At 37.7% G+C, this 14,849-nt stretch overlaps 1 protein-coding gene across 4 annotated transcripts in view; it reads right to left on the bottom strand.

The window, feature by feature from the left end:
* The window catches only part of DCDC2C (doublecortin domain containing 2C), a 186,417-nt gene that overhangs the window by 80,656 nt on the left and 90,912 nt on the right, over positions 1-14,849 (bottom strand). For all 4 annotated transcript variants that reach the window (XM_031951183.1, XM_031951182.1, XM_031951181.1 and 1 more), the window contains 2 exons: positions 323-364; positions 33-159 (listed from right to left, as the gene is read on the bottom strand). In XM_031951183.1, coding sequence (XP_031807043.1) covers positions 33-159; positions 323-364 — 169 coding nt within the window. The remainder of the gene's footprint in view (positions 1-32; positions 160-322; positions 365-14,849) is intronic.

The following is a 14,849-nucleotide window of genomic DNA, read 5'->3' as shown; positions in this document are numbered from 1 at the left end:
CTACATAAAGCAAATATAAGATTTCTTCTTACCTGCACCACCTAGAGTTAATGGATCTGTATAACTTGGCTTCTTCTCTGTTTTTGCATGGTACACTGAGCTCTCACTATTTTTTAGAATTTCTTCATATAAGGAACGATCTACTACTTCTTTTAATTCCTGGTTAAAGTATACATTGTAAACAAAATGACATTAAGTGTCATGTTTAATAAGTCTAACAATCTTTCTTACTGGTCTGATTTGGAGTACAAGATTTGTGTGAGTAAGCCACAGAAGTTGGGGGTTGGGGTGGGATTGTCATTCACCTCTGAAGAAATCTCACCTCCTCCACTGGCTCGGTCTCTGAGGGCCTTGTATTTCTCATCTGTAAAATGACAATAATAATAATTTTGTCATCCCTTCTCTTCCAAAGATAATACAAGAGTTATCTAATTACTAGAAGGTACTCTACCTCTAGTCAAGTCATGAGTTTCTCTAGTATCTAATATCTATCTTTGTAATGGGCTGAGGTTTGAGCTGATGCACTGAGGTCCCAAGTACATGAGGCTAGATAGTAATTGGGCTATACTCTATTAATATACATGATTGGATAAAGAATGGTCCCTGCCCACTCTCTGTGCAAGTCCTGATGTGTTGTATAGGAAATGACGATTTTGGTGGGTAGAGGCAGAGAGGGAGGGAGGAAGACAAGCTGGGAGAGATTGGGCCTGGGTTCGAGACTCCGAGCTGCTGGTTGTGTGGCTGCTGGTCGAGCTAGCTTCTTGACTCAGCTGCACACATTGCTATTGCCCATTCTCTTCCACCTCCGATCCTTCTTCAACCTAGTAAAGGAACATTTTCCCAATGAATTTGTCCTGTTATTTAAAATCACGTCTTAACGGCGCCCAAAAGTTGGGGAACCAAACTGAAGAATCTCCCTGCCAGGCGGGTGGTATTTTTTTAAAGACAAAAAAATTATTTTCCTTAAAAATAAACCCAGAATTTTTTTTTCTAAAAAGGACCAAATTAGTAAAGAAATTTCTCCCCCCAAACACCCAAGGTGGTGCTATGGAAAGAATGATTAAGTGTGTACATGGGTTATTATAATTGGGAAAGAATTTGGGATTTGTGGGTATATTAAATGCATTTTGGTGTAGAGGGCAAGGGGGAGAAATGGGAAGTTGGCGGGTTTCAACTTTCAAGGGAAATGGTTTTTTTCCAAGGCTTTTATTTATACAATGTATTCATTCACTAAAATCCCTAGAAGAAAGAAAACCATTTCCCTTCCTCCCTCCTCAAATTACCATTAAATTTGGGAGGAACAATGAAGAATTTGACCAAACCCCCGGGTGGAGTTAATAGCAAGGGGTTATTTCCCCTCAGGACCTTTTTGGCCCAAGGGCAATGTTGACTCTCTCCCCCCCCCACCCCGGGGTGGAGGAGGAGGAGCTGGGGGCATGGGGGACCAAACCAGGGGGTTAAAAAGGGCTTAATGAAGGCCAAAGAAAGGTGTGGACAGGGGTCAACATTAGTTTCCTTAATTTCCCGTCCTAATGTCAGGTCCAAAATTGAAGAAAAAAACCTTTTCCCCTTTAAAATCATTGATTTAAAAGGCCTGAAATTAAGGGCCACATCAGCTTTTTAAGTGCTTTGAAATTTCTTTCAGCGACCCAGAGGAAATTATTGCCCAAGAATCCTGAATGGAAAAATACATGGGGCCTGGGGTGGGGCTTTAATAAAGCCCAAAAAAATGTCAAATCGTTCATGTCGATCCCAGCCCACAAGGGTAGGTCCAAAGGAAGTACAATTGTTTCATAACATATGGCAAATTGCCTAATTTATAAAGTTGGGTTCTTCAAAAAAATATAAAGGTGATTCCAAAAAATTGAAAGGCCAAGTAGTTTTTGACTTTTGGGACTTTGAACTCTATCACAAGAACTAATGGGGAAAATCCAACAACAGATGTTTTAATAAAGGCAACTTGCAAGGAAAATGCTAATGAGGTGTGCAGGATTATACTAGGACTGAAGGATGCTCCTTTAGAGGGGTTCATAACCTGTGCCACAGTGGGCACAAATGCCTTTTAGCCAGACTATGGCAGACTTCCCAAAGATCCCAACATGGGTGGGTCCCTTCAGCAAGGGACTTTGAAGAAACAGCAATGCTTTCATGTGGTAAATGGGGCATCTAAGCTCAATGTTGGTATAGAGGCAGGTGAAACGGGGGGAACAAGACCCAGTATCCCATGTCCAAAATGCAACAGACTTCCAGGGCCCAGAATGAACAGGTTGGAAACGGATGAGGGCCCAACCCCCAGGGCCCCAGGCAAAAAAACGGGGTGATGGCGAATGGTGCAGAGGGTGCCTGGGGCCAATACCCCAATATGACCAATCAGCCAGGGCCATATGATGGCAGAAAGGGATTACACAATAATGGAACAACCTGATGGAAAAAGGGATTACAATTAGGGAGAATGAGTTGTTGCAGCTGAGACAACTGAGATACCCCCCTGGAGGTTGAAATCTGTTCCTCTCCAGCCTATGGATCCTTGCCTCCAGGCACCCGTACTTGACCATTTTACCTCCTGAATAGTACAAAACATGTCCATCCAATACTGATGTGGGAAACGGGGAATTTAGATAATTCAGTCACCAATACAGGCAGACAATGTGACTTATCACCCAGGAAAATAGTAGCATCAGGGCTCTCAAATCTAATAACAGCCTGGTGATGTCCCCGATTCTGATTCCAGATCACAAAATCCAGCAATTTACTGGACGGCGAACAACTGACCGACCTATTACAATCTATATAAATGGCCTTCCATTGGAAGGTTGGGACACTGTGCAGATCAGACGGTCTTGATTCCAACTCCCAGTCACTAAAAGATTAAAAAGCAGACACATGTCTGGCGTGGAGGATCAATAGCAGCTGAAGTTAGTGCCCCTATGAGATGGACTTTTGAAGGCCGGAGTTTTTACTCCTTTTATAGTTGAAAAAAATCCCCATCAATCTGTGGGGAAGAAACGTTTTACAGTTAGGGTTAAAAATAGTACTTCGGTTTTAAGCAGGGCTGTTTGAAGGCCTGAACACTTTACCTGTTCTATCAATGGAAAACTGATACACCAGTGTGGATGGGCATGGCCCTTTAAAAGAATAAAATTCAGGCCTTATTAGATATAGTAAGGAACAGCTTGACCAAGGACCAAAACCCTTCTCTAAAGCCCTTGGAATTCCCCAGTGTTTGTTGTGAAAAAAAATCTGGAAAATGGAAATTTAACGGATTTAAGAAAAGTGAATGAACAGATGGAAACTTAAACTCTTCAGCCTGGACTTCCATCCCACTCAGTTCCTAAGAATGGCCTCTTTGGGTCATAGATATTAAGGATTGTTTTTTCTATCCCTCTGGATAAGGAGGATATGAAAAGTTTGCCTTTTCTGTGCCCAGCCAGCTGAGCCTTATAAAAAGATATGAATGGACAGTTTTACAGGGAATGAAAAACAGCCCCTACTATGTTCAAATGTTGTTGCTGCTGCTCTTGCTCCAGTAAAAAAGCATTCCCAAAAGTTATGTATTACATTACATGGATGACATTTTGGGATGTGCCCTGAGGAACAAATGTTGAGGCATGTCTACAAAGACCATAGAAACACTAAAATTACAAATTATACATAGCACCAGAAAAATTCAAAGACATGCTCCTTTTCAATATTTGGATATAATACCTAAGGTGCTTACCTTCAAAAACTCTCCTTAAAACAGAAAGCTAAACACATTGAATGATTTTCAAAATTGATAGGAATATCCAATGGATGGACCAGTGTTAAGCTTGACTACCTACAGTTACAACCGTTTTATGCCATTTTAAGGGGAGACGTGCTTAAATTCCCACGCCAGCTTACAAAAAGCTCAAGAGGCTTTGGGAAGTTGAACTGGCTTTATCAATTGGTTGAAAAGTCCTCAAAACCCTTGGAGATATCAGTTTTTTGCCCACAAGAGCACCCACAGCAGTCCTTCATCAAGGACACAGTGTGATAAGTGGGTGAACCTCCCGCCAAACCAGATCAAAACCACACCCTACCCAGTGCTTGTGGCTGAATTTTTATTAAAGGCCACTAAGCGAGCAGTACAATTATCTGGGACAAGACCTGATAAGATATAACCTTTTATCCAATACACAAATTAATGTGTGTTTGAGACCATCCCAGGTGGCAAATTTTTTAGCCATGGCCCCAAATTTTTTACATGGGTCTCCATTAAAGATAATAACTATTACATAATTGGCGATGGACTCTTGAAGAAAAAGTTTCTAAAGTTCCTCTTCAAGGACCAACAATCTTCACGGTCATCCAAACATAATATTTGTGCTTGTACTCTCATGTCTAACATAAAAGAGTTAAGAACTCCTTTTCGTCCACTCAGAGAAGTTGCTTGGATCATTCTAGCTCTTCATTATCCAGGAGACATAAATATAATATCTGATTCGGCCTATTCGGTAGGTTGGTACAAAAAGGCCCGCCCAAATAAAATTTGCAGCCTCTAATATATATCAGCTCTTTGAAACTTCAAAGCAAGTGAAAACATCCAGGTAAGATCTATAAAATTCCATTCTCATAGTGGACTTCGGTCCCATATTTGTTGAATTCAAAAGGCAATACCTTCTAACTATGTTGGTCAATACCCTTTGTTCCAAGAAGCTCAGGCATCTCATTTAAATATCATCAGGCTGCTGGGGCTTTGTTTACAATTTGGAATAAAAAAGGGAAGCTAGGAGCATAGTAAGCCTGTCGGCTTGCCTTCCTTTCCGCTCCTACACCCTCCAAGGGAAGAACCCTCGTGGTTTGAGACCCAATGAAATCTGGCAAATGGATGTGACCCTATAAATCTTTTTGGTCGTCTGTTTTCATCCATGTTGTGGTGACACCTTTTCGGGATTCACTTTTTTTTGCCAGCCAAAAGAGACAGCCCATGGTCCTAATTTCTACAAGCATTTGCCATTATGGGTGTGCAAGCAATAAAACAGACAATTTCTTATGAAACATTTTACACTTTTGTGCACAGTATAATTTTAAACCATAGGCATACCTTTTTAATCCTCAAGGACAGGCAATAGTGGAGAGGAGAAACAGAGATATTAAGAACTCTCAAAAAAAAAAAAGGGGACCCGGTAACCCTAGAAACTTTAAATCTACTCTTTTACTATTAACTTCGATTTTTGACAAAAGATGCACTGGCCGGCTGACAGGTTTATAACCCACCAAGGTCTGTTCAGTGCCAGCTCCCTATCTTTAGATAATCCCTGAGTGGAGAGACCCAGAAAGTGGTGAATGGAAAGGACCAGATAGGCTAACTGCTTTGGGGGAGAGGGTTTGCTTGTTCTCTACAGGTGGAGAAGGAATCAGATGGTGAACAGCCTTTCCCTTGTCCATCGCAGAAGACGGACAACCTTTAAAAAAGGAAACAGAAATATCGGGTGGTGCTGTTGCTGATTGTGCTCCCTTGAAGAGCGTGGCAGTTATGGCGTTTGACTCATGGACATCAAGATTGTGGACTTCAAAACCCTCAGGAATCATTCCATTCTCGGCCATGGGACTCAAAACCCTCAGGAATCATTGGATTCTCTGGCCATGGACGAAAACTCTGGAATATTGGATTCTCTGGACATGGACTTAAAACCCTCAGGAATCATTGGATTCTCTGGACATAGGACTTGAAAACTCTCAGGAATCTTGGATTCTCGAAATGATAAACTGTTACAACACTTCAAAATCTGCTGGAATCATTGGTTCCCTAACACATAAAAAGACTTTTCAGGACTTCAAAAACTCAGGGGATCATTGGAAATTTTGGGTGGACAATAGATTGGTTTTTGGACTATCTCTTGGCTGCTGAAGAATGTATGTGTGACTGTTTTTTACCCCCTTCGGACTTCTGGTGATCTTTTCCAACACCATGTTGATTTATATTGTTTGCTATTCCGCTACTTGTGTGTACAATTCATGTTTGTTACACCCATGAGCCTGCATGACTGAGGGAGGGTCATCCCTTAACCTCTCGTTATTGCATGTGTTGTTAATACCTCCCATGTGATGGGTTTTGCATAATAAGACCCTTCAGCCCAAAACCCCTAGCAACCCCATTTCCCTTTGGTCTTTTCATCTCCCTTCCTGAGATGTCGGTAGGCGGTCTCTCCTTTTTGTCTTTCACCCCTTTTCTGAGAAGTCAGGGGCTGTGATCCCCCCCTTTCGTGCTTTCACCTCCTTCCCTGAAGTTAGGGGAGGCTGTGATCCCTCCCTTGGGGGCTCGGCCTCCCTGAGGTCGGGATGGCATGACCACCGGTGTTCTAAAAAAAAAAACGGAAATGTAATGGGCTGAGGTTTGAGCTGATGCACTGGGGTCCCAAGACATGAGGCTGATAGTATGGGCTATATTATTAATATACATGATTGGATAAAAATGGTCCCTCCCACTCTCTGTGCAAGTCCTGATGTTTGTATAGGAAATGACGATTTTTTGGGTGGAGGCAGAGAGAGAGGGAGGAAGACAAGCTGGGAGAGGTTGGACTGGGTTCGAACTCTGGCTGCTGGTTTTGTGGTTGCTGGTCGGCTAGCTTCTTGTCAGCTGCACATTCTAATTGGGTTCTCTTCCACCTCCGATCCTTCTTCACTGAGAATAAAGACTGACAATTTTCCCCTAACCTGAATTCCTGACTCCTCTTGATCTTAAAATACACGATCTTAACATATCTTGGATAAGAAGATTTCTCTATAAGAATAAACAAGGTAAGTGAAAGACTTCTCTCATTTTTCTAAGCCTCTCTTCAAATCAAAATAACAAAACTGTTTAGAAATAACTCATCAAAAGTAACTTCTGTCCAAACACCCGAGTACAACAAGGATCTATGGTACAGAAATAAAACAAAGAATTTTTAAAAATTAGAGATATTAATAGATATTAATATTCTTCTAGATATTTATTTTAAAAGCATAACTTTGCTAAATATATTAATGTATAGTACATAATAAAATATACTACTAATCAGATAACATTAATAGAGCTAATATAATATTTTACCATATTATACTCTATAAAGGGTATCTAAAACTGTCCCATTTAATATAATATCTTTGAGGACAAAGATTATTCTGTATCTATCTTTGTATTCTCAACACAATTTCAAAGCTTGGTACCTACTTGACATACTTAACAAATATTTGTTGATTATTTTTATTGTGCTCCGTACTAATACATTTAGATACATGACATGATAATTTTGTGTGTACCTAAATATAAGGTATACATTTGTTTCTTAGATCTGTGGTCAAACCAGGGAAGTCCAGTAACAAAATGACCTCTGTCCATGCTAATCAGTAACTGCTCCACAATGTTTCATTCTTAAAAGAGTTGTCTGGATCGCTGAAAGGCTGAGTGATTTAGAGAGAGGACATGAACTCAGATCTTCCTAAATCCAAATTTGGTATTCTGTCTGTTATGAAATTATGAATATATACACCTAGATAATGATGATAAAAATGACAACAATCACAACTAGACTGTATGTAGTGCTTTAAGGTCTGCAAAACTTTTTACATCTATTATCTTATTAAATCCAGGTCTATTATTCTCCATTTTATAAATAAAGAAACTGAAGCTGAGACAAGTGACTTACTTGGGTCCAGGTCACAATTAATGTCGGAAGCAGAGTTTAAATGCAGATTTATCTAATCTACCTATGTATCTACCTATCTATCTAATGTATGACAAATGGACAGGCAGATAACATACACATACATATGTATATATACTTATGCATATATACGCACATTTCTCATATACATGTACACATATACACAAAATCTATTTATAGGTATTACACATGTGTACAAAAGTATGTGTGTACATCTGTCCATACATGTGATGAATCCCACATTTATGTCTACAAGTATTACAGGGGTCGTTCAAACTTTTTAAATAGGGGGCCAGTTCACTGTCCCTCAGACTGTTGGAGGGCCGGACTATAGTAAAAACAAAAACTTTGCTTTGTGGGTCTTTAAATAAAGAAACTTCATAGCCCTGGGTGAGGGGGATAAACATACTTAGCATCTGGCCCATGGGCCCTAGTGAGGACCCCTAATTATTATACACTTCCTATATGCCATATATGTGGTAACTGATAAGGAGTTAAAAACAAATAAAATAAATCTTACTCTCAAATAGCTTACATTCAAATGATACAAAATGTATGTGTCTAACATACATATTAGACATGTATTTATGCATATTAATATATATAAATATAAGAATATACAAAATAGGTAACAATGAATATCAATTAATTGATAGAGGCACTGTTAGTAGCTGAAGCCATCAGGAGAGTCCCCACAAGCAAAGAAGTATTTCAACTGAGATTTGGAGGAAGGAGAGCCAAGATGAAGAGTAAAGACAGGAATTTATGTGAATTCTCCCAAATTCCCTTCTAAACAACTTTAAAGTAATACTTCAAATCAAATTCTGGAGTGGCAGAACCAACAAAAGGTTGGGGTGAAACTATTTTCCATTGTAAGACAATTTCCAAGTCAAAAGAAAAGTTGTCTCTCCAGAGTGATGGTCACACTAGAATACAATATAGCATAGGCTCCAACAAACCAGCAGCAGACCTTGGAGGTGACTGCATCAGCAACAAAGACTATTTTTATTATTTTTTTTATATTTGATACCTCTGGCATAGAGGGTAGAGAGTTATATTTGAAATCATAATGACCTGAGTTCAAATCCTGCCTTGTCTGAAGTTTTCCACTTATAAGACTATGAGCAGGTCTTTCCCCTCTCTGAAATTTATTTCTTTAACTGTAAAAAGACAAAAATGTAATCATGAAATCTCATTTTTGAAAGATTTTCAATCTTATAAATCTTTTAGAAAAAAAATTTTATCTGAGTAAAAGTCCCAAGGGCAAAGAGGAGAATTAGACCTTGTAGCCATAGGGGAAAGGCGGCCCTGGTCACAATTTCAGAGAGGAGTGTTTATGGTCACTTACAGACCACACCTCTTCTTAAATCATACTTTCTTAGAAGAACTAAAAACTTACAGACTTTCAGAACTAGCTCTGAAAACAGCAGCATTAAAAACTTGAAACTTGGGACAGTGTTCCTTCCACCTCTTCTAAAATCATACTATCTTAGAAGAACTAAAAAAACTTAGACTTTCAGAACTAGCTCTGAAAACAGCAGCATTAAAAACCTGAAACTTGGGACAGTCCTTCTTCAAACAGACCACCCCCCCCCCCAATTTTTAAATATAAAATTAAACTTTAACGTACAGTCAAGAAATGAGCTGTAAAAAAAAAAAAAAAAAAATGAGAAAACAACAATAATAAAAGCTTGACCATAGATTGTTACTATGTGTGATAGCAAAGATCAAGACCCAAATTCAGAAGACAATAAAATAAAAAACAGCTATATGCAAAGCGTCAAAAATAATGTAACTTGGATACAATCCCCCCCACACCCCCACCCCCAAAAAAAAAACCTCCTGGAAAAACTCAAAAAGGATTTTCAAAATGAAATAAGAGATGTAAAGGGAAGACTGGGAAAATAAGTGAGTGCTAAAAGAAAATTATGAAAAAAGAGTCAATAGCTTAGTAAAAAGATACAAAAATGCTGAATAAAATAACACCTTGAAAAAAAAAAAAAAAAGAATTGACCAAATAGTAAAAGAGGTACAAAAATCCACTAAAGAAATGAACTTAAGTTTAATTGGTCAAGTGGGGGGGGGGGGGGAGTGTAAAAATTCACTGTGGGGGAGGAGAACAACTCCCTAAAAAAAATAGAATTGGCCAAATGGAAATAGAAATGGCCAAAAGGTATAAAAAGTCACTGAAGAAAATGATTCCTTAAAAATTAGAATTGGGCAAATGGAAGCAAATGACCCCAAGAGACACCAAGAAGTAACAAAACAAAATAAAAAAGAATGGAAAAATAGAACATGCTAAATATTTCATTGGAAAAACAACTGACTTGGAAAATAGAATGAAGAGAGATAACTTAAGAATTAAGAAGACTACTTGAAAACCATGATCAAAAAGAAGAGTCTAAACATCATGTATCAAGAAAGTATCAAGAAAAATTGCCCTGATATCTTAGAGGATAAAATAGAAATTTAAAGAATCCATCAATTACTTCCTAGTAGAGCTCTCAAAATGAAACTCCCAAGAATATTATATCTGAATTCCAGAATTTCCAGATCAAGAAGGTTAAACTGTTTATATTCTTTATGAGAAGATGATGCTTGTAACTCCTAAGAACTTCTTCAATTTTCAGGCTGTTAGAAGATAAATACTTAGACAGAGGGCATGGATGTGAATTGACTAAGATGTGATGATTTCAAAAAAAATAAAGTCAAAAGGAAGAAGCACTTAGAAAAGGGGGAAGGGAGAGGTAGAATAGGGGAAATTATCTCACAAAAAAGTTCAAAAGGAAGAGCTTTTACATTGGTGGGGAAGATGGGAGTTTGGTAATACTTAAACCTTACTCTCATCAGAATTGGCTCAAAGAGGAAATAAGAGAATAGATACGCATATGCAAGGAATTAAGAGGGGGAAAGAGAATGGGATAAGGAAGGAGGTTGATAGAAGGGAAAGCAGATTAAGGGTAGTAGCAGATACAAGCAGAAATGAAATCTGAAGGAAACTAGGAAATTTAAAAGAAAGTACATGGTGAACAAATTATCCAAAAAGATAAAAACAAGCAATAGAATACCTTAAATTAAGAAATAGCAAGAAGGCCAGTAGAAAAAGGCACGATATGTAATATGACTGAAAAGGTAGGCTGGATTCAGATTGTAAAGGTTTTTAAACACCAAATAAAAGAGTTTATATTTGATCTTAGAGGTAATAAGGAGCCACTGAAGCTTATTAAGCAGGAACTAAGTCAGACCAATGTTTTATGAATATTATTAAAGCAGCTATGTAGAGGATAGACTAAAAAGAAGACAGACTGTGGGCAAACAATTACAAGGCTCTTATAACAGTATAATCAAGATATAAGAAAACTTAAATTCAAGTAGTGGCCATTTCAAGGAAGAGAAAGGGATTATTAATTGTGAGAGATGTAATGAGGTAGAATTAGTAAGACTTGGAAACTAATTAGGTATGTGAAGAAAGTAAATGTAAAGAGTTGAGGATGACAGAAAATTGTGAACCTATGTGACTAGAAGTATGGTGGTACTTTGTACAGAAACTGAAAATTTCAAAAAGGATATGAATTTGGAAGCTAATATGTCCATTTGACATTTTAGGCAGCCAAGTGGTTCAGTGGATGGAGTGCTAAGTCTGGAACCAGAAAGACTTATCTTTCTGAGTTCAAATTCAGCCCCTGACACTTACCAGCTGTGTGACCTGGGGCAAATCATTTAACCTGTTTGCCTCAGTTTCATCATCTGTAAAAATTACCTGGAAAATAAAATGGCAAATCACTCCTGTATCTTTATCAAGAAAAGCCCAAATGAAAGCCAACTGAACAACAAAAGTTGGCTATATCATATTTGAAAAGTCAAGGAGACATCCAATCTAAATGTCTAATAAGCTTTTGCTATTACAAGACTATAAATGAGAAGAGAGACTATAAAGGTCTGGGAGCTTTCTGTAGACAGATGATAATTAAGTCCGTACAAATTGATGAAGTCACCAAAGACAGTGAAGAGAGAAAAAAAGACAAAGTTCCAGGATTACACCCACAATGAGCAATAGTATTTGGAAGATGATCCATTACAGGAAACTTAAAAGAAGTTATCAAACAAGTGGAATGAGGAACAAGAGAAAAATGTAATGAAAATTTAAAGGAGAAAGTATCCAGAAGGAAAGGATAATTCACAATGGTAAGTGTTGCAGACAAGTTGGGAAGCATAAGGATTAAGAATAAGTCAATTAGACTATTAAGAAACCATTAGTTACTTCGAAGAAAGCAATTTTAGTTGAATAAATAAATAAATCAGAAGACAGAGTCCAAAGGATTGAGAAGTGAGTGAGAAATGTTGAATCAATAAATAAACACGGCTTTTTCCAGGAGTTTGCCTATAAAAGGGAGGAGGGATAAGCTTGAAAGGATGATAGGATCAAGGAGGGTCTCTTAAGGTTGGGCAAATCTAGATATTTGTAGGCAGCATGAAGTGAGCCAGTATATAGGGAGAAATCAAAGCCTAGATAGAAGGGGATGACTAGGAGAGAGCAGACAATCTGCTAGAGGTGAGTAGATGAAATGAGATCAAGTATACACCTAGAAGATCATGAAAGGAAAAGGGCCTTCTCTTTGATCAAAGTAAGAGAGAACAGACGATATGGGGGGAAAAATTAATAGAGTAGTTAAGAAGAGTTCATAGTGAATGACCTTTCTACTTAGAAAATATGAGCCAAGGTCTTCTGTTGAGGTACAATATGGGATAGAGCAAAAGATTTAAGTGAAAAGAGAAGGTATAGAATGACCACTGTGGGAATTATCACAGGAAATCATTTAGGAAGGAGTAAAAAGGTTACTTTGCTTCAGTAAGGATCCATTTGAGACTGGATAGCAAAAATCTGAAGTGAATAATCAATATGGCATAACTTCCTCCAGCATCATTCAGGAGCTCACAAGTAGGATCAGAAAATACTGGTTGGAGGAGGAATCCTGGGTTGAGAATTGGCAAAGCATGAGTAGACAAGTGGAGAGGGGATTCCAGATCAGGTGTAATACTGAATTGATTAATGAAAGAATCAGGAGGGATAAGGTAAGAAAATAAAGCTAGTGTAAGAGCAGTGACCTAGAAGACTCCAGAAAAATTGAGTTGCAGGTACAATAAAAAGGAATAATTGATTTAGGGAGAATGCGATAAAGAGAAAATGCTAAAAGATTGTGATCATATAAATGAATTTCAGAATGTTTGATAATGGAAATAGAACACTTTGTGGCTGACTTCAAGATCAAGAGTAGATCGTCCCTGTGGGTGCTTGAAGTAGAATGGAGCAGTTTGTGGCTACTTTTTTTCAGTTGGAATACATATAACAAAACATAAAAAGTCATATCTACAAGTTCATTGTATGCTTTCACCTTAGGATGAGGACAAACCTATATGTGAAAGGATAAGGATTCCATAATGTAACAATTTCTGACAGGCACTTGTCCTCCCCACTTCATTATTAGAAGTCTCTCCAAAATTTCTTTCATCAGTGACCAGAACCAAAAGAATAGTCAGTGATGAGACTATGAAGGTTAGTTCAATCTTACATTTCACTTAATATTACATAATTAATCGTTATGAGCCATAAAATGCCTCATTTTTCTTCTTAATTCCTACAGAAGATGAAAATTATTATAAAATATTCAAACCCATATGTTCATTTTTTTCTTATTTTTTCTTTTTATTAGAGCACCAACAAAGATATTTTTAGAAATACCAAATATTGTTTGTATATGTATATATGTTTGTATATTTCTCTCTCAAACTGTCCTTGTCACTTAAACATCTAACAATCTCCTACCTTGTAGTATTAATAGATACATACACTACGAAAAACCACCTAGCTTTTTTTCCCTTGCAAAAGTAATGTGTGAAAACAGCCCTTCACCCTCATAAAACCAAGTCCAAACAAATCTATCTATGCTCAGATTTTTACTGTAACATTTGGGAAATTTTCACACATCCAGGAAACAAGATTTTAACAGATCCTTTTTTTTAACAAACAGGAAATGGGATGTAGGTAGGAGTTTGTGTTTGTTGGGTTGGGGGTGGGTGTTGAGAAGAGAGACAGCAGTTTGGCTATGTATAATTAATCTGAACCTTGCCAAATTTTGTCTGTGGTCATGCAAATTTTTTTCTATTCTGTATTTCAAAAACAAAGTCTAAAGACATCAAATATTTAACTCCTTGCCTATAAAATAAAATTGAAAGGACATTGACTCTCATTAAGAAGGGGAAACCATGACAGCCTAATTTATCTTTGTGTGCAGTGCATAGTCTTTGGGGAGTAAATAAGTCCAGACACAAATGAAGATCAGTTATGCTACTGCTGCTTCAGATATTTTATCCAGTGCATAACTTACTATGGATATATGAAGTGCCTCAGAAATCTCTTTCAAATCTTTTTCTCTTGTTCTCTCCCCACTCTCATAATTACTCTCATTTCCATTCTTCCTCTCCTTTCCCTTCCTTCCTCCCTTCTTCCATCTCATTTTCCTCTTCTTTTCCTTTATCTTTCTAATTCTTTCTCACCTTTAGCTCTAAAATTTAATTTATCTCTCCTCTTTCCCATCTTCTTTGTCTCAAGGCCTTGTCCATTTTTCTCCCTCCGTTTTTGTCTTTTCCTTCTTCCATCCTCCCATTCCTTTTTAATCCCTTTTCTTATTGTACCTGCTCTCCAAGGATTAGTATAGCTAAGAACTGAGAGACTGATCACTCCTTAAATGATTAAGTTTTTGACCTTGGCAACATAACACAAACAAAAATTTTAAATGGCCTTTAATCCTTTGCACTTTTGCAGTCTTGTGACCAATTAGTGCAAAAGGCAATAAAAGGTGCTATGTATGATCTTGCTGTTGCACATGCATGGCTCTCCATCTTTCATTTCCATGCCATTGTACTGATTGTCCCCCATGCTTGGAATATACTCTTTCCTTACCTCTGCTTCTGAGAATCCCTGGTTTCAAGACTCAATTCAAGGGGCAGCTAAATGGCATAGTGTATAGGACACTGGCCCTAGAGTCAGGATGACCTAAGTTCAAATTTAGCCTGAGACACTTAACATTTATTAACTATGTGGTTCTGGGCAAGTTACTTAACCTCAATTACCTCTCAAAAAAAAAAAAAAAAAGAAAAGAAAAGACTCAGTTCAAGCATCAC

The sequence above is a fragment of the Sarcophilus harrisii genome, chromosome 2, assembly GCF_902635505.1.
Source record: "Sarcophilus harrisii chromosome 2, mSarHar1.11, whole genome shotgun sequence".
Taxonomy (NCBI): domain Eukaryota; kingdom Metazoa; phylum Chordata; class Mammalia; order Dasyuromorphia; family Dasyuridae; genus Sarcophilus; species Sarcophilus harrisii.
This window is presented reverse-complemented; position numbering and strand designations above follow the sequence as displayed.